General features: G+C 32.2%; 1 protein-coding gene and 2 long non-coding RNA genes across 4 annotated transcripts; all 3 read left to right on the top strand.

Moving 5' to 3' along the window:
* The first annotated feature begins 52 nt into the window (after positions 1-52).
* Positions 53-3,930, top strand: LOC125854832 (uncharacterized). 2 transcript variants are annotated; one of them, XR_007445427.1, is made up of 4 exons: positions 61-433; positions 534-2,547; positions 2,693-2,804; positions 3,706-3,930. It is a non-coding gene; the product is annotated as an uncharacterized LOC125854832 (long non-coding RNA). The 2 variants fall into 2 exon arrangements; XR_007445426.1 differs by lacking the exon at positions 2,693-2,804 and having other exon boundaries at positions 53-433; positions 3,592-3,930.
* A 1,233-nt stretch (positions 3,931-5,163) lies between these two features.
* On the top strand, positions 5,164-6,262 carry LOC125857048 (uncharacterized). The gene is made up of 2 exons (XR_007445581.1): positions 5,164-5,747; positions 5,849-6,262. It is a non-coding gene; the product is annotated as an uncharacterized LOC125857048 (long non-coding RNA).
* Positions 6,263-9,120: 2,858 nt separating this feature from the next.
* LOC125857047 (uncharacterized) lies at positions 9,121-12,039 on the top strand. The gene is made up of 2 exons (XM_049536720.1): positions 9,121-9,289; positions 11,564-12,039. The coding sequence occupies exon 2, from the start codon at positions 11,623-11,625 to the stop codon at positions 11,992-11,994; it is 372 nt and encodes a 123-aa protein (XP_049392677.1). The 5' UTR covers positions 9,121-9,289; positions 11,564-11,622; the 3' UTR covers positions 11,995-12,039.
* The last annotated feature ends 7,285 nt before the right edge of the window (positions 12,040-19,324 follow it).

Below are 19,324 nucleotides of genomic sequence, written 5' to 3'. Positions count from 1 at the left end.
AGCCGTTCAATCCCTCAAATTTCTCAATAAATTACGCTCTCCTCTTATATTATTCATGCATATCTCTTTCCTCTCCAACATCCTCTTTTCTCCAGATCTCTTCTAAGGAGTTTATCTTCTTCAATTTTCATCTTCAGATCTGTGTAGATTGTTCCTTGATCTACGTTTTGGATATGGATTTGCCGTTGTTCTGTATCAGAACAGTGATTAGCCGGACGAATGGCGTGACGGTTCGATGTTTGTCGACTTTGGCCGACGGTTGACGAAGAGATAGTAAATCTGGTGCTTTTTTGTGCTGGTTTGAGGTAGATGAGCATCGTGGAGCATCAGATCTGTTCGTTCTTCATAGATTTGTGGAGGTTGGAGCTAACGTTTCAGCAACCGAGGTGTTATCCTCGCGATTGTTCAACCTTTGTTCGCAAGAGATTTACTGGTGAGCTAAATATTCTTTTTGTGTTTTTGTTTGCTTGAAAAAGATGAATTAAGCAAATTACCTCTGTTGAAAACGTGCTAAGTCTTCTTACATGTTGCAGATTTGATAAGAGATGCAAGGAATATCCAATTGGTGCCTCGTTGTCACGGATAAAACAGTTTTGACCGGTTATCATCGGCCGAAGGTTGATTCAGAGAACGTGATGGTGGATCTGAGGTTATGATGGTTTAATTTTGATGTTTATAATTATTTAAATGTTTTATTTGCGTTAGTTTTTAATTTATACATGCATATGTACGAGAGATGAAAGAATGAGTGAAGACGTGCGAGGTATGAGAGGAAAAAAGTGAGGTATTTATTGTTCCATGTTACCAGGCCTTTGCCATGTTGGGTGCGCTCGCATGGCAGGTCAAAAGAACCTAATAAAAATATTTTTTTTGGTGTTGGAGAGGAGAGGCACGGGGTTTTGCCCGGATCTCCTCTCTCTGTGTGTCGCGTCCTTTTTATTTTTCATGCTCTTCCCTTGCTCCTGCGTCCAACAATTTTTGCATCGATCCAGTGGTTACTTGTTTTTCAAGGACAAGTAACTCATGTTGATTTGCTTAATAAGGCGATGGACAAAGCAACGATTCTACTGCAGCACTCCACCAGAGGTATAATATTAATTCCCTTCGCGAAATTTTACATTCACACTTTCCATATCAGCTTCCATATCTAAATTACTTTCCTTTATAATCACTAAGACACTAATTGATACTCGTATTATTTCTAATCGCTAGTTTTAGAATTATTCCACATCGTTTTGTTATAAAGCTAAACTTTTATTTCTTATCACCTTTAACTTTTCATTGAAGTAGCTTTAAACTATTTTATAAATTATTTTGGCAAGTCTCTTTTCTCACTTATCCTTACATGATATGCAATATAACCATGATATTATTTTAGAAAATTTACGCTAATTAATAGTTATTGGAGGTCATGCACTTGTTTTTTTCTTCAAAAATTGAAATACTAACAACTACACAAGACATTAATTCTTCTGTAAGGCATCAACTATTAGTTGCGTTCGGACTTGGGCTTCGTTCTAATAATTATTTAGCCTTCCAACAGCTCAATTTTGAAGTATTATTTGAATATTATTAGGTATCTTTAGGTGAATAAAATATACATATAAAATATGTTATTCAAAAAGCCGTCTTCTCAAAATAAGTTGCGTGTAAGAACCATTATCAAGGCATAAGAAAGGCTTCAAACCATTATATCTTCAATTTCTTTTGCTTGAGGATTGCTGTGTTACAACTCTTTTTTCATTTTATCACGTGGCTCTCTTTTTCATTGGCAATTAGTACCTTTTCTTCATTGTAGAGGAGTTAATTTCTTTCAGTAATATCTGTGGTATGAGTTCTAGTGGGGAACAACTATGTTTCTTTTAATTGGTGTTGTAAGTGTTCCAATCATTGGGAGATTCCTGTCATGGCTCCCCTTTTGTAGCCCTCTGGAAGGGTACTTTTTTAGGCAGGTTTGGGATTTTGACTGTTCAATCAATTCCGATGTACTGGTTAGATCTTTCGCATCTCAGTTGATGATGGATATTTTTGCAACATAAAACTTGGGAGTATCTTTGTTTCTTGTTCGTGCTGGTTGAAGTCTCAACTTGTGCTGGGAAAGTGCTGCTTTCTTGATGCATGGATGTTTTGAGTGATGTTCTCAAGTAATGTTTGAGCTGCTGCTGCTGCTGCTGCTGTTGAAGTCGAAGATCTGAAGACTCGTTTGCTGCTGCTGTTGAAGTTGTAGATTTGAGTTGTACTCTTGGTTTGTTCAGTGGTTGAGTATATTTACTTGATTTTGATGATTCCGTGACACTTGAACTTGTCGCTGTTGCTTGTTAGAAGCTGTATTGTGTAATCAGTAAGACGCAATAGTGGCCTGGTCATTCTGTATGCCATTCTCTGTTCCGCGAGGAACTCTCAGAACAGGATACTTGTTCTCATACCAGATTATTGCAAGAGCAGAAGCTGTAGTTTTTCCCCTGTAGTACTTGCTCTCAAAAAACTTGTAGCAGATAACCATCTTCTCCTCTTGAGTCTTTATTAATCATTCTGCTGCTACTCGAGGTAAATCAGCTGTCTTTTCTAGTAGTTATTTGTTTCTTTTTCTCAATTTCTGTAAATATATTTGGTTGAATTTGTGTAGATACTTTTCATGATGTTTGTATTTTAATTTTAATTACTTCCTAATTGAAGTTTTTCCTGTCTGCAGGTCAGGACTTTATTTCTATTAGACTGGAATGTAAAACGTGTTTTCATGATGTATGGACAATTAACAGTTCTCATGAAGGCCAGATGGTGCGTTTAACTCTCCTCTTTTGAAGGTTGTTCTGCTGTGCGTAATAGTTTGAAGTTTCATTTTTAATATTACAGTGATTACTTTTTGGGTAAACTGTGTGAATACCGATAATTAGGTTTTTGGCTCTGTATTTTTCATTTCTAGAAAATGTCCGTGCTTTTGCCGGAATGTTGTGTCGAGAGTAGCTTGGGGTCCCTTCTTGGTCGTGAAAGATTGTCTTTTTAGTAGGATATTTGAGTTATTGTGGTTATGATTATTTTACATTCTTATACCGTGTTTTGGGGCCTGTAACATGATAGTTGTACTCACGAGTTGATCAATACTGCTATTAAGATTGTTGACTTTGAATAACCATGGTTATTATTGATGGCCCTAAAATTTGTTTTAAACCAATGGTTGTACTCTCACGAGTTGATCATACTTCTATTAAGATTTTGAATAACCGTTGTTATTATTTATGTCCCTAATATTTGTTTCAAACCAATGGTAGCTTAACTTCATTATTTATTATTACCATGAATTTTTAAGATAAAAGCTGCTGTCATTTCTGTTGGTCACGACTACTATCAAAAAGCTCCTATGAAGATGAATATTTCACATGGAGGAGTGTGCATCTTTAATGGTCCTATTTTCATTCATTATCTAGCGTCTAAATTTCATNCTCGAGGTAAATCAGCTGTCTTATCTAGTAGTTATTTGTTTCTTTTTCTTCATTTCTATAAATATATTTGGTTGAATTTGTGTAGATACTTTTCATGATGTTTGTATTTTAATTTTAATTACTTCCTAATTGAAGTTTTTCCTGTCTGCAGGTCAGGACTTTATTTCTATTAGACTGGAATGTAAAACGTGTTTTCATGATGTATGGACACAATTAACAGTTCTCATGAAGGCCAGATGGTGCGTTTAATTCTCCTCTTTTGAAGGTGCTGTTCTGCTGTGCGTAATGGTTTGAAGTTTCATTTTTAATACTACAGTGATTACTTTTTGGGTAAACTGTGTGAATACCGATAATTTGGTTTTTGGCTCTGTATTTTTCGTTTCTAGAAAATGTCCGTGCTTGCCGGAATGTTGTGTCGAGAGTAGCTTGGGGTGTCTTCTTGGTCGTGAAAGATTTGTCTTTTTAATATGATATTTGAGTTATTGTGGTTATTGATTATTTTACTTTCTTATACCGTTGTTTGGGGCCTGTAACATGATAGTTGTACTCACGAGTTGATCAATACTTCTATTAAGATTGACTTTGAATAACCATGGTTATTATTTATCGCCCTAAAATTTATTTTAAACCAATGGTTGTACTCTCACGAGTTGATCATACTTCTATTAAGACTATTAAGATTTTGAATAACCGTTATTATTTGTGTCCCTAATATTTGTTTTAAACCAATGGTAGCTTAACTTTATTATTTATTATCACCATGAATTTTTAATGGTCCTATTTTCATTCATTATCTAGCGCCTAAATTTCATTGTCGGATGGATCCAAGAGCTCGGTTCACGGTGGAGCGCTCGATGCTTGTTGTCGAGAGGTCGGTGGTTCGAATCCACCTGGATTCCTAATTTAAGTGGTGTATTATGTATAATAATTCGTCGTGTCCTTTTGATTTTTTGTATAGAATTAACATGTTCAGAAATTGAAAATTTGTCGTCAGTCTGGTCGTGTTTATAAATAGTTACGGCAAGTAGTTCTAGGGATCTTACCTGATGGCTATGTAATTATGAGGTCATTATCAAATGTCATATACCCACATTATTGTACTAACCATTTTATCTTAAAAGTTTTTCGTACAGTTTGCTGTTCTCTCGTTGGGTACACGAATTTTTTTAAACTACTGTTGAGAGAAGACTGTTGGAAGGGTTCCTGACTTCTGCAATCCATAGAATTGCCTCTGGGACTCTTAAAAGTATTATTGAGATGTAATTAAAAAAAAGCCAACTTCAATTATTGTAATCTTCTTACTGTGATATTAATTGACCTTTTATTTTTTCTCAATGGAGTTAATCTAAGGGTGTGTTCTGGTATGAAAGGAAAATATGGTAAATTTCTCACTTATTTTTTTGTACTTGCTGAAGTGAACACAGTATAAAAATATATAAAATGTTTTTTGATAAATATTTTTTGTACTCGCTGAAGTGTACACATTATAAAAATATATAAAATATGTTTTGATAAATATTGTAGGTTGTTAGGGGATGCAGGATTATCAAATGGCGGAGATGAGAGCTGAATAATTTTTAAAACTTATTTAATTATAATTTATTTTACCTACCGAAATACTAATTTTTTGAAAATATCAAAAGTTAACGGTGTTAACTTTAAGTTAGGCAAGGACTAAAATTACTTACTATATTTAATTAAAGATTAAATATACTTAGTCTAATAATATAAGGACCAAAATCACAATAAGCTAATAAGATAGGAACTAAAACTATCATTTCCCGATTTTTTTTCAATGAAACAAAAAAAATGTTGTCAATAGAATGATTGAAGAATCACAGAGTGTAACTTATTTTAGTTGTCCAGATGCATTTTTAAAGTGATACGTTTTGTATCTAAAGTCATGTGGCCAAAAACGCTACACGCTCCATAGCCTCTCACCGCATTTTTAGTCATTCTTTGCCGCCCAAGTATTTGCGTACCCTTTGCCGCCTCGAGAAACTTCTTTGCCGCCTTTTATGGTTTAACTTATCTACCGTTAAATACCTATTCCTAAATTAATCTCAATCGTCCATTCCTCCCTAACCCTCAATAAATTGCAATTTGATTCTGCTTTTCATTTTAATCACTAAAACCTCGTCCTACCGTTCGTCGAATGGCTGGTAAACGGTGGTAGCTGTTTTTGCACCGTCGACGGTTCACGTAGATGTTGTCGTTCTGAAGCTTTTGGCAGAGATTCATGGATATGGACTAATTGCTTGATCAACCGTTTCGAGGATTGTACCGTTAGCTATGAGAGAGTTATCTGTGAGCTAAATTTCTTCTTATTGTTTGCTCTAATAGCTGTTTTGAGCAAGTCATGTGTTGTTGATAACTGAAAACTGGCTAATCCTTTCAACATGCTGCAGATCCGCATAGAGCTGCGACGCTAATGAATTGGTATCCTATTTGCTACAAATCAAACGGATTGGATTGCTGATCTTTCAATGCTGCAATTTCATCTATGAAGGGCATCTAAGGTTCTAATTGTTTTATTTAATGTCTATGTTTATGTGAATAATTTATATACACCAGTAGTTTTCTATTTATGCTTGCTTATGTATGGGAGGATGAAAGATTGAGTCTGTAACGATGTATCGGGGTATGAGAGGAAAAAGTGAGGTATTTTATTGTTCATGTTACCAGGCCTTTGCCATGTTGGGTGCGCTCGCATGGCAGGTCACGAGTACCTAATAAACGTATTTATTTTTGGCGTCTGAGGGGAGATGGTACGGGGTTTTGCCCGGCTCTCCTCTCTCTGTGTCGTGTCTCTTTATATTTTTTCCTGCACTTTCTATATTTTCCTGGTTCCAATAACTCTCATCAATTCCGTGGTTACATGTCCTCGAATTGGTCTTGTTTATTTCTGAACTGTGTCAGCTTGAAAGACGACGTAACTCATGTTAATTTGCTAATTATGGGGATGGACAATCAACATTCTACTGCAGCACTCCCTTAGAGGTACAATCATCAATTCTCTTCTAGTATGGTTAACTAAGCACCATTATTTTCATACCATCTAGTATTTGAACTACTGGGCTTACAATCTTAAAATACTTAATTTCACTCAGTTATTTATCAATCTGAAAATTATCTGCTTCGACCACTGGATGCAAGTTGCCTCAATCAGGCTGAGCCAGGATTTTGAGTGTATGGGTTCTGGGTTATAATTTTTTTCGCCTTGCTGTGTTTCGATTGGATTACTTGTACATACTAGATTAAAGTATGGGCTTTGAGCCTAGTTTAATAGGTTATACTGTACTCGTGGCTATGCTTCAAACCAGTTGGAAACTAAAACTATGTTCATAAGAACTGTCGGTTGAGCGTTGCAAGTTTTTATGCAAATGTTCCATAAAATTGGTATAAGGACCTCAAGCTTCCTGAACTACTAACGAATATGTATTGCAAAAACTAGTAATGGGTCATGCATTGGGCTCACGTACAGGATCAATTAGACCAACTACTAATTGCATGTATTTCATTTCACTGCAAATCACTTTGGCCTAATAATCAATCTCAATTTTCTAAGCTCCTAAGCTCAAGACATCTAGTTTTAATTGGTTGATTTAGCTACGACAGATGAGATAAGCATGATAGAAATCTAGTAAAGCTGGTTTTTGATGAAGAGCCAAGATAGGATACGGTAGTTATATTTTCATTATAATCGTTTGTAGGAAATTTTGATTATTGCATTTCTTGAACTTTGACTAGGCAAGTACTAGTTCATTGCTGTTTCAACAGTTGCTCTTGTTCAACTAAATGTACTTGTGTACAAGTTCTGTGGGAGCTCGTTTGCCTGTTTTGAAATTGTATCAAACTTCAATCGATGTTGTTGTTATGGTGCTCTTGTTGTAGTCTTTGGGAGGGTACCCTTTGGTTGGTAGGTTAGGAAGTTCTGCCTTGAACAGCTCAGTGTCTCTAGGTCAAATTGAAGCTTGTCAGATTATAGTTGATGGCCATGATTGTTATCAATGGCCTGGTCATGTGGCCTAAGGTCCAGAGAATTCTTGATTCATGCTGCTCTTGGTGTACTGCTGTTCCTCCTACTTATGGAAGGTAAACCACTGCTTTTGTCTGGAAGTATCAAGAAATGTTCAAGCTATTCCTGCTGCTGTATTTGCTGTTGAAGATTGGATCCACCATGTCTGCTGTATATAGCACATGCAAGAATCTTAGATGCTGCTGCTCTTGTTTGTCTGAAGCAATTGGTTCTGTTGTATCTGGTGCCGTCTATTACCAGAAATCTTACCACTGGTTGGTTTTTCATTCTGCTGCATCCTGAAAAAGCCATGTCAGTCTATCTATAGTCATCTGGAGCATCAGTCTATTACAAGCCTTTCTGCTAATCTCTGAATGAAACAGACAAGCAGGGGTGGGAGTCCCTCCTGGCTGAGTGGTCTGAGCCGTGCGCCACGGTTGACTTTTAGCTCTCCTGAATGATGGATCACAGTAAATTTTTGTTCTCCTTTATGCACTTTTGTTAGATATGCAGTTTATTTCCATTTTACAACCCTCGGGTTTGCACTTTGTTGTTTATATACATGTGAGTGTTACAATCTACATTAGGATATTTTCGCCAATTTTTGTTTGATTAGTTTTTGTGACAGATGGTGTTTTGAGCAGATCTGACGGTGTTTTATGTTGGTGCTGCTCTTCAGAGGATTAAGTTTTGTCCAGTATGCAAACTCTGCATTCCTAATGTTTTTGTGCATGTTAACAAGTTCATCTCTTATTCTCGGTGCAATTCCAAATGTTTAGGTGTTTCTTCGTAAGACACTATTATTGATGGGATAGACTCTTTGCCAGTAGGTTGTGATAATTTATCTGGGTGCCTGATGTCTATTGAGTCATGGCAGTGTATTTTTCGATACAGTATTAGTACTGGCTTGGCGGTGATTGTTATTGGTGAGCTTGTTAAATTTTCCTTTAATGTATGATGTCAAATTCGGGATCATTGTTAATAATTTTGCCAGTCTTGGGGATAATTTGAGTTCAAGTTGTCTGTGTAAATTAGAACTGGCATGTTGGGAACTTTTATTTACCAATATTGTGTAATGGTATGATGGTAGTATAGTTTTCTGAGCTCTGGGATATAGATTCCTTATTATTGCAAGTGTCGATATATTACTGATTATAAATATAATAATCTGTCATGGTAGCTGTAATAGGTTTCAGTCAATGTCATCTTTTTGGATTGCTTTTGGAATTACAATTAAGGTTAAAGAGGCCATCCCATGTGCTACTTGTATTGTATGTTTTATTTACTTTTTCGATAGAAATTGGCACCTTGTTATTCTTGCAAATTGGACACTTCTATTAATTTTCAGCGTCATGATATGCATCGACGTGCATCGATGCAATTTTTTACCTTGTTAATCACTGGCATAATGAAATAATATTGGTATCCTAGTTCCTATGTAGTTCAACCTCTTGAAAATGCTCTGCCACATTTGGGTTCATCAAAATTGTGCTACTTTTGGAGGATCCGACATATATCTTGGGATGTTATATGTAGTTTGTGTCTGATGGATCCAAGAGCTCGTCTTTGGGGGAGCGCTCAATGTTTTTTCATTCGAGAGGTCGGTGGTTCGAATCCACCTGGATCCTTAATTAGTACACTGTATTTCATATCCCCCTTCACTGTATTTTGTGTCAAATCTACATTTCAGAAGTGAAATTGTCCGATACAGGAAATTGCTTTGCAGTTTCATTGCTCGGAGCAGAAAGTATTGATGACAAGACGAAGGAAGGGCATGTTTTAGCGACATGTGTGGTTAGTGCCTCCTCTCAAGCACACATCTATAAAGAAGGTATGAGTTCACGTGAACGCATGCTTTTATCCTTAGATTATACATGTTGTACTTATTAAATTGTGATGATTTCTTAGTTTTTCCTTGTATTAGAATTGAATTTGGGAGATTCAAATTTTAAGTTTGAATTATCCCCCTCTTTTACTAGAATTGAGTACACGCCGGATTGGGATGACATGTTTTGAATCCATTCTTTATATCGTCGACGTTAAATTTTGTCTAGTTAAATCGAATATCGATACTAAAATTAGCGAGAGTGAATCGTGTAATATACGACAATATACCATTTAAATTGGTCCATAATTTGTGATAGAATTTGAGTTACCAGTCTTCAATGCTACTGAAATTTTTATTAATATATATAGATATGAGTCAAAGCTATTGAGTTTGCAAAAATCATACACAACAATTGTATAACTAATTTATTCAACACCCATTAAATAAAATAAAATTATGAATTCATAAACTAAATATTCTAGCTTTGCTTCTGAATTTATTTATTTATACTACAAATAAAAATGCCAATTAAACATGGTAAAAAGCAATGCTAAATATCATAGAAAAAATAACCCAAAATATGATATGTTTTTAGTGATTAATAATTGTAGTCAACCCTAACTAAGTCTTTCAATCCGAGCTATATATGTCTCTTATGTGCTAATAAGGTTTAGTAATTAATTAGGTTTATTCCTCCTATTCTTTCAAAGTTATGGAGACGCATCAATTTTGTTCTGATGACATACTAATTGAGATTTTAACATTCCTTCCTGCTAAATCTCTTATGCATTCAAGTGTATTTCTAAAGCTCGTAATACTTCGACCCAACATCCCAACTTCATTCAATCCCACTATGCTCGTTCTCAAACCCGCCCCTCAGCCACCCGACTTTTTTTTAAACTCAGAACATATCCTCCTTTAGGTAGTGTCTGTCCTATCATCCGGAAACAAGTAAATCTGAAGTATTTACCTTAGAGCTTGATTGCTTTTCTGAGAATAGTATTTGCTCGAATAATTGCAATGGGCCTTGTTTGTTGGTATAGTTATAAACATAATCTACTTTATTTATACAATGTCACCACAAAGGAGATAAAACCTTTCTCATCCTCTATGAATGAGGATATACTATCACGTCAGATATTTACTAAGCAACCAAGGTTGTTTTTGGGATTTGACGGAAACGACAAATTGCTTCATATTTTCTCAAATCTTCTATGTAGATTTAAGGGCAAAATTCTAACTCCAGAAGAAACTAATTCATCTTGGAGGAAAATTGATGTGATTTGATGAGATTAATGGTAGTAGAGCATTTAATTATTTTGTGGAATGTATTTTTTTCAATGAGGTTGTTTATTGGTACTCTTGGAACGATAGTGTGGTCTATTTCAACTTCAGAGAGAATCTCTTTTTAATTCAAATTCTGAACTTTTTTTTTTTTTGGGATAGTGTTTGCGTCAAAGAGGATCTCTTTTTAATTCAAATTCTAAACTATTAAGGAGAGGTAAAATTTAATCAATATTTTATGGCCTATATAGACTACTATTTACATTAATATCATTCCCTTGTTTTCTCTCATTCGCCTTAGAGTTATGGAGACTCATGATCAACATTTGTCTCATGACATAGTATCGGAGATTCTAACATATCTTCCAGCTAAGTCTTTCATGCGATTCAAGTGTATTTCTAAAGCTTGGAATACTACTATGCAAGATCCCAATATTATCCGGTTACACTATGCTCGTTCTCAAGTCCGCCCTTCAGCCTCCCGACTTTTGTTTCAACTCAATACACGTCCCAAAAGGCATTGGGGTAGAGGTCATGAATCGATAGATTTATGGTTACAACTTGATTATTTTTTTAACGATGAAGATATGGCTATTTGTTCGAATCATTGCAATGGATTTGTTTGTTTGTATAGCTATAAAGATAGTCAACTTTATTTATTCAATGTCACCACAAGGGATATAAAAGTTTTCCCAACCTACGTGAATGAAGAATTAAGAATTACACCAAACTTCAATTGTCCATGTGATAAACTGGTTCTAGGGTTTGATCAGGTGACGGAAAACTTCAAATTGCTACTTTTGTTTACTCGTGATTACACGTTCGAGGCCAAAATTCTAACGCTAGGAGTAACCAACTCGACTTGGAGAAAAATTGATTTGTTTACATATAGAAGTATCTCATGTGATGATTTTGGTGATGAATGCATTTACCTTAATGGAGTTGTTTATTTGGGTTGGCCGGAGCATTATATGGTTTATTTCAACTTTGCAGATGAGGAGTTTGGTTATGTTTTACCGCCACCACAAACTTATTTCAGTCATTTAAGTATCATGGATACTGCAATTTGGGGAAAATTGGCTATCTATTGCATCAAGAGGAACTCTGATCAACAATATTTTGGGTACGTGGACATTAAGAAGGAGGTATATATTACTCTTGAGAAAGTTTATATTAGTAGAGAAAACTTGCCTGTGCATATTGATGTCGTTGCTGCATTGCTTGGAACAGAAAAGATGTATGACAAGACAAAGAACACGTATATTTTTGCAACAACGAGTGTAGTGGGTGCTCCTGCTTCAATGCCGGTTAATTGCATAAGATTTACTGAGCATAGCAACATAACCAAGAGACCTTATGCCAATATAACATTTGTTAGCAGATTTGTTGAGAATATTACCCCGTTAAAGTATTTACTAGTTTGAATGTAGACGTTGGTATAACAAGAGTCCTCTTGTCGTGTTTGAATATGTTAGCAGTTTTGTCATTAGAATTTATGTTTGGTTTCTGCTATAGTTGTTTTTATGGATTTTGTGCATTTTTATTCAGTTTTTTTTTCTAGATTGATCTATCTCATGGCTTACCAATTGGGCGTTAGAAATATACTATGAATAATATTTTAGCTTGATGTAACAATTGGGGTAGAATTTTGATATCAAATCTGAAATTGACTTATGGTAGTGTCAGCAAAGCCAGAAGTTGAAGCTTATGAGTTCGAGGTTCTAGTCTTTTTGCTTTAGAATTGTTGTTAGTGCCCCTGTTTCTCTGTTTTCCTCTTCCTCAAAGCCTTTTTGCTTCAGATTTGTTAGTAGTTTTGTTGGACAATGCAAGATTCCTACTGTAGTGTTTAAATATGCTAGCAGTTTTGTTGAGAACATTATTCCGTTATCATCTTTGCTAGTTTGAATGTAGAATTTATGTTTAGTTTTTCCTATAGTTTTTTATGGATTGTTCATTCTCGCTTGTGTAAAATTTTTAGCTGGAAGCGAATAAAGGAGAATTGACACTTGGATCATGGTTTGCGTTTATATACAAGTATAAATTATAGGAACCATATATTATAAGTACTAAATAACATTCTATCCCTTCTAGTTTTCTATTTACCAAAAATCCCTTAAAAATGATGTTTTCGGAATACATAGTGTTGTGCACGGGATACATTAGGTTTGATATATTTTACATAGCGGGATACATAGCGTTGTGCACGGGATACATTAGGTTTGATACATTCCATATAGCGGGATACATAGCATCATGCACGGGATACATGCGAGATTCATAGCGTTGTGCATGGGATAAATAACGTTTGATACATTTCACATAGCGGGATACATAGCGTTGTGCATGAGATACATGCGGGATACATAGGTCAATAAGGAATTTTTGAAATAAATAGGGATAAATGGATATTAAGGTAAGTAAAGGAGTGTAGTTAAGTAATTTGTCCAAAAGGTGACAAATTACTTAAGTACACAACATTACTTTACCTATTCTCAATATTTCCCTACTCTTTTACTAAAATACAAAAATCCCTTATTTTCCCCCAATTCAACTTAATCGGATACTTTATTAGTTTAAGTATCCGCCCCTTATTAATTAAAGTATCCACGCTGCTATATTATGCATCTGCCCGTTAATTTAAGTATCCGCCCGTTATTAATTAAAGTATCCGTGCCAACAACTNNTAAATAACGTTTGATACATTTCACATAGCGGGATACATAGCGTTGTGCATGGGATACATGCGGGATACATAGGTCAATAAGGAATTTTTGAAATAAATAGGGATAAATGGATATTAAGATAAGTAAAGGAGTATAGTTAAGTAATTTGTCCTATATACAATGTCGTGTGGCCCAACTTTCTTGTGTGTGCGAGTCCAATCCTCATTGCTAGCCCACTAAAAGGTGAAAAAATAAATTCTTCCTAATCAACGAGGGCATACGAATTATGAAATTGTTAAAAATTTGTTGCAATTTTACTGAGAATATTATTCCGTTAACGTCTTTAATCGTTTGAGTATCACTCAAAAAAAAGAATTTATGTTCAGTTTTTGCTTAATTTTATTGAAGAGGCTTGTTGTGAACAGTGCTATTGTGTACCAATTTATGATTCAATTTCAGTTTCCACCAAAAAAATAATAATTCCTACATTAGATTATATGGTATAAAATTATCAGTATAGCAAATACATGACTTAAAACAAATAAGAAAAATTATTTCTAGCATGTTCTTTTATACAATGGAAATCTTAGACATTCTTGATAATGAGATCGTAGTTATTCTATCATAATTATATCAAATTATCAGGGGCTGACTCAATACTATTGGTGGCCTAAAGTCAAACTTCAAGATGTTTTATAAAAGAAAATAAGTGATAATTGGAGTGTGAAACTCGCATAAACTTAATATAGGTATATATATATATATATTTTTTTTTTATCAATATCTCTTTTTAAAAGACTCTTATAACTAAGGTGTCACTTTTCTTTTCTAGCTTCTTTATTATGTCGTCAAACCCAATAATTTTTGCTCATATGTTTTAAAATGATATTGACTTAAAAATTAAATCCCTCTATTTTATTTTCCTCAATAGGATAGTTAATCTACAATCTTGAGCCAATTTCACAGAGTAATGTTGAGGGATATATTGTGAGCTTTTATTATTCTTCTTTTCGAATAATGGAATAGAAAAAAGAATTCTCTTCCACAAAATCCTAGTACTTTATTACTCCATTCCTTTCATTTTAATTATCATATTATATTCTTATATCTTTTCAATCAACGTGTAATCTATTCAAATTTTAATTAAATGTTTATTATATATATAAAGAATAAGACCGAGTTAATCTTATTGATGTTTAAACAGTTCAATAAAATTTTACAATTTAAATAAAAATAATAACTATGTAAGGATTCTTTCTGGATTTTACGTATAAAAACCAAAATCTCTTAAAGAATTGGACATAAACCAAAAAAAAAAAAAACTTTATTCAATGTGCAATCTTTGAGATAGTGGAACTTGTGATGCTTCCTCCAAGAACAAATGCTTTTTCATTTTTTATTTATTTAGTAATTTAGAATAAATTATTTATTATTTCTAGAAAAGGAAAAAATAATAAATTAAGAAATAAATGAATATGAAACATGCATTTAATTTTGGAGACATTGTAATAAAACGATAAAGGTAGAAACACGCAAGTTTTTTTATTCTCTTCCACAAATTCCAACTTGTTTGTTAGTATGATATTTATTTTCATTTGGCAGTTTATTGGGTCCCCAACCTGTCTTTATTTCTTACCCTTTCATAAACTACATGTGTACGTGAGGTGTCAAAAAAAAAAAAAACAAATTAATCGTAGTAGTGCATGAGCAAGCTGTGTATGTTACGATTAAAGAATATGGTACAGTGAATGAGATTTTTCTTTCCTTAATTAGAGATTGAGAAAGTGTTACCCCAAAATGTGGCCCTACGCAACGTGAAACTGAATTGATTGCGCTTTAATGTGGATACGATACACCAGATGAACCATAAAAAAAAAATTGTGTAGGTTAGGAAAAAAGGAAAAAGAAGAAGAGGGAAATAACATCTAGATTTAGATTGTTTTTGAAAAAAAAGAAGATAAAAGGTACTCTGTAGTCCATGGTTGATATATGAATTAAATAATTCTAGCAATTTTAAAATTTGATAAAAAATGTTGGATGTATGAAATATAATTGGTGAAAGAGTATGTTATTATTTTAAATTTAACTTATTGAATTACTCCTAAATGTTTGACATCAAACTAATTAGTGTTAGTTGTTTGAGTTAATTTAAAAATAAAAAATTATAGTTAAATTGTCATAATCAGAATTTCAATCGAATGTGAGAAAAACAAAAAGTCTTATTTAGCACCCCGGCACTCCTATTCGTTTGGGGCTAATTACATTTTATCCCAAAAATTTTATAAAAATCTCAAATTTTTCATTGCTTTCGAATACATTGTTTGGTTATTCGATACTACAAATAATATATTATTTAATGAGAGAGATGTATTCGAGAGAATTTATTTTGTATTTTTTTGAAATAATAGAAAATTTTAGAGACTATGATATTTTAAGTTGTGTATTTATATAATTTTTTCAAAATATTTTTTGAATAACTTCTTTTATTTATTCGTTTATTCGATGAGTTCATTTTGATTTTTGCAACGCAAATAATTCTTCACTTGGCTTTTCTTTTTCAAAAGACTATTTAAATTATTTTATTTTATTGAATATGAATATTTATTTTTACCTACGACCTTTGCCCATTAGATAGATGTGGCAGATATAACATTAGTGAAATGTCACAATTGACAACCACTTTGCTTACTTTTGCTGCCATTTTGCGAAATAATTTAAAGTTTTTTTCTTTTTATTTATTTATTTTTATTATTATTCAATTTTTCGTTTGTTGATAGAGTTGGCCTTCAATTCTAGTTCAAATTATATATAGATATAATAGCAAACATTCATTTATAAAAAGGAATTATGAAATATATATGATGTATCAATAAAGCGTCTTAGGATATATCGATATCTTATTTAGGGATCATGGTTTGCTCATTTGATAAGATTATATTAGAATTGAATTTTATTTCTTAAAATATCACAACTTGTGGGGTAATCATGTTTATGAGAAAAAATACGATTTAAGAGATCTAAATACATGTCCAAGCAAAACAATAACTTCTAATCAATTTGAGCTTCAGGAATCCATAAATTTCAAATCTTTATTGAGCGACACCTAGCCACAAAGTCAGACGTCCAACAACATAGGCCGACACTCGGTAACATAGACATAGGAAAAACTAGAATCCAACTTTATGAATTTTGAATTTTATAATGAAGTTCTTTTTTTATTTTTTTATATTTTTATTTTTTATGATTGTGGTTTTCGAGCCAATTTTTGCGCACCTCAACTAATTTCATTCGATACTTGCCACCTGCCATTTGTCACCATCAACTTTACAATGAGATTTTAAGTAATAATAATTGGGTTCTAAATTTAATATTTATATTATTTAATAAATTTATCAATACAAATACATTATTTAAATAAAATCTATTGAATTCTACCGAACTCACATGGCTCCGCCCTAAATATTGGCCGACACTGATGATCTGTCAGCTTGTTTGGATGGTTGTCACCAATCGTATTTTGTTACATAATTATTTTAATTATAATATTTATTTTGTTTGCTACTTAAATTTTATTATATTATATTATTAAAAATCCTTTTTTATATGGTGGGATCATAGGATTATTTCTCTTTTCCATTACTTATTATTTCTTAATTTATTTTTCTAGAGAACTCCGCCATTTAATTACTGTATTATACATTCTGATACTCCTTCCGTTTAACAATAACTATCTATTATATTAAAAATAGTTGTTCAATTTAAAAAATTAAAAGATAATTTATTGTTTTGTCTCTATTTTACCTTTGTTATTAAATATTATTTATCATCTAACACATTTATCAAAATATTAAATTTAATAAAGTCAAAGGATAATATAGTAATATCACCTCTATTATTTATGAAGAGTCACCATATCACCGGTATATTTATCGGATAGTTTAATTCGATTTTAAATGTTATTAGTTCTGCTTATCAATTATTGGTTCGTAAATATGCTAAATCATTACAAAACCAATTAATATATCATATATTGGTACGGTTCAATTATCAATTTAATTATTACGATTAGATATTACATGACACAAAGTTCAAATCCATTTATCAAGATATGTTAATTGTTAGGTACCAAACGATCTATGTTCCAACAAAACGTGGATATCATGTTAATTATTCGTACTCATGGTCATTGCTCAATTACTTTTATTTGTTTTGTGCTAATTGAACTTGTTGATTTGAATTAAAACGTAAATTTAGAGAAAAAAACACACACTTAATTTAAAGAAAAACATTGAATTGAAGTTTTAGTGATCTCTTCGATAGATAAACAAAGGGCTAGAAGATTGTTAGTGACACTGATGATAATTGAAATTAAGTCATTTTTGTTATCAAATTATCGACTCATTTATTATGAAAATTAAACAATTTGAATCACGAGCCAATAATTCATTTGATAAAAATAATATCTAAATTAATATTGACCTAATTAACTAATAAATCATTATTGATAAATTATTAGTATTATTTTTAGATTTAAATTATCAATTATGGTTCGTTTTCAATGAACGTTAGATATTTTTCTAGAGCATCTCTCAACCACTCATATAAACAAAAACTCTAGTAATATGCCATATGTACGGTACCCACAAGTGTTGTGGTGAAGTCGTAAGTACTTTCTCGTCTCTTAACCAAGAGGTATTGGGTTTGAGTCTCTTTGGTGTATGAAGTTGTCTTAATTAGGGAGTGTTTTAAGCTAAAAGTGGGACTTTCCGGCGCAATTCAAATTTAGTCCGACTCCAATGTGTATATGGAAAAAAAAATGTAAAAAAAATCATTCAAGTCAATGGACCCCCACTTTTATTTAATGTCTTTTTGACAATTTCCACATTTTGTGGAGATTATTTAATTTAATTTAAAAGCCATTATGATATAGGGTTTTAGGCGATGAATTTGACTCTAAGAAAATAATTATAATTCTAGTCTGACATCTAATTATTTTTTTCAACTTAACATAATGTGGTCTAATTCAAAGAGAAAATAAATTGAAGTTTAGGCTAAAATAAATAGTGTCGAAACTAATAATAAATCCTTAGGATCTTTTGATTAAAATATTTTTATATTTAAAAATTAAGAAAAAATATATTAACAATTATATCTTTTAAAGAGTATTTCAAATAACAAAAGACACAAGAGATGAAATAATTAAAAAAGAAATTGGTCAAATTATACTGCTTATAAGTTATATACAATTAAACTCATAAATTAAAGATAAACAATTTTTTTACTTTGACTAAGTTTTTCCCTTATAAACTCCGTGATAATTTGTTTTGATGATTAACATCTACTGCATTTCAATTCGAAATTAATTAAGTTTGATATATAAATTAAGAGTATACATTATACTTAAAGATATTTTTAACACCAATCATCGATTTATCACAAACCATTTTATTTATCTAATTTGATATTAATTATGCTTTAAGAAGATCACACATGCAAAATTTAAAAGGTATGAAACTAAAAGATGAGCATCAAATCAAAGATTATAATAAAAGGGATCAAATCTTTAAGTGCAAGATTCTAAATATCTTGTATTAGCATCTTCCCCTTTTCTTCCTTTCAATTAAAAAATAAATAAATCAAACAACTAGATCCAACGTGTATTATTAGGTTGTAAATTTATTAAATAATATTAAATAATGTAGTGTTTGACCAATAATTTTAGAGTAGATTTCGAAATTTATCTATAAATATCTGTTTAATCAAATTTTAAAATTTAGATCTTCAAATATATTCAAGTTCTCGAAAACTGAATCAGATCAAATTTCGAGACTTTCACTCGCTAAACCTCAATTTTTCCTAAAAAATTAATAGAAATTTTAAAATTTACAATCGAACAAGAGATGTTTGAGTAATACAAGCTATTCTTTTGGACAAGGAAATAAATAAACATGTTTATATCATTTCAATTCCTCCGCCCCCCAAGACAAATAAAAATTGCCATATTTCTATAAGATTTGTGTGTCATAAAATTATTTCAAATAGTTAGTAATGTTCCATCTTTATTTGGTAAACAATCACTCCATTAAATATC

Source organism: Solanum stenotomum, chromosome 2 (assembly GCF_019186545.1).
Source record: "Solanum stenotomum isolate F172 chromosome 2, ASM1918654v1, whole genome shotgun sequence".
NCBI classification, from domain to species: Eukaryota; Viridiplantae; Streptophyta; class Magnoliopsida; order Solanales; family Solanaceae; genus Solanum; species Solanum stenotomum.
Note: the sequence above shows the minus strand (reverse complement) of the source record. Positions and strands in the feature narration are given on the sequence as shown.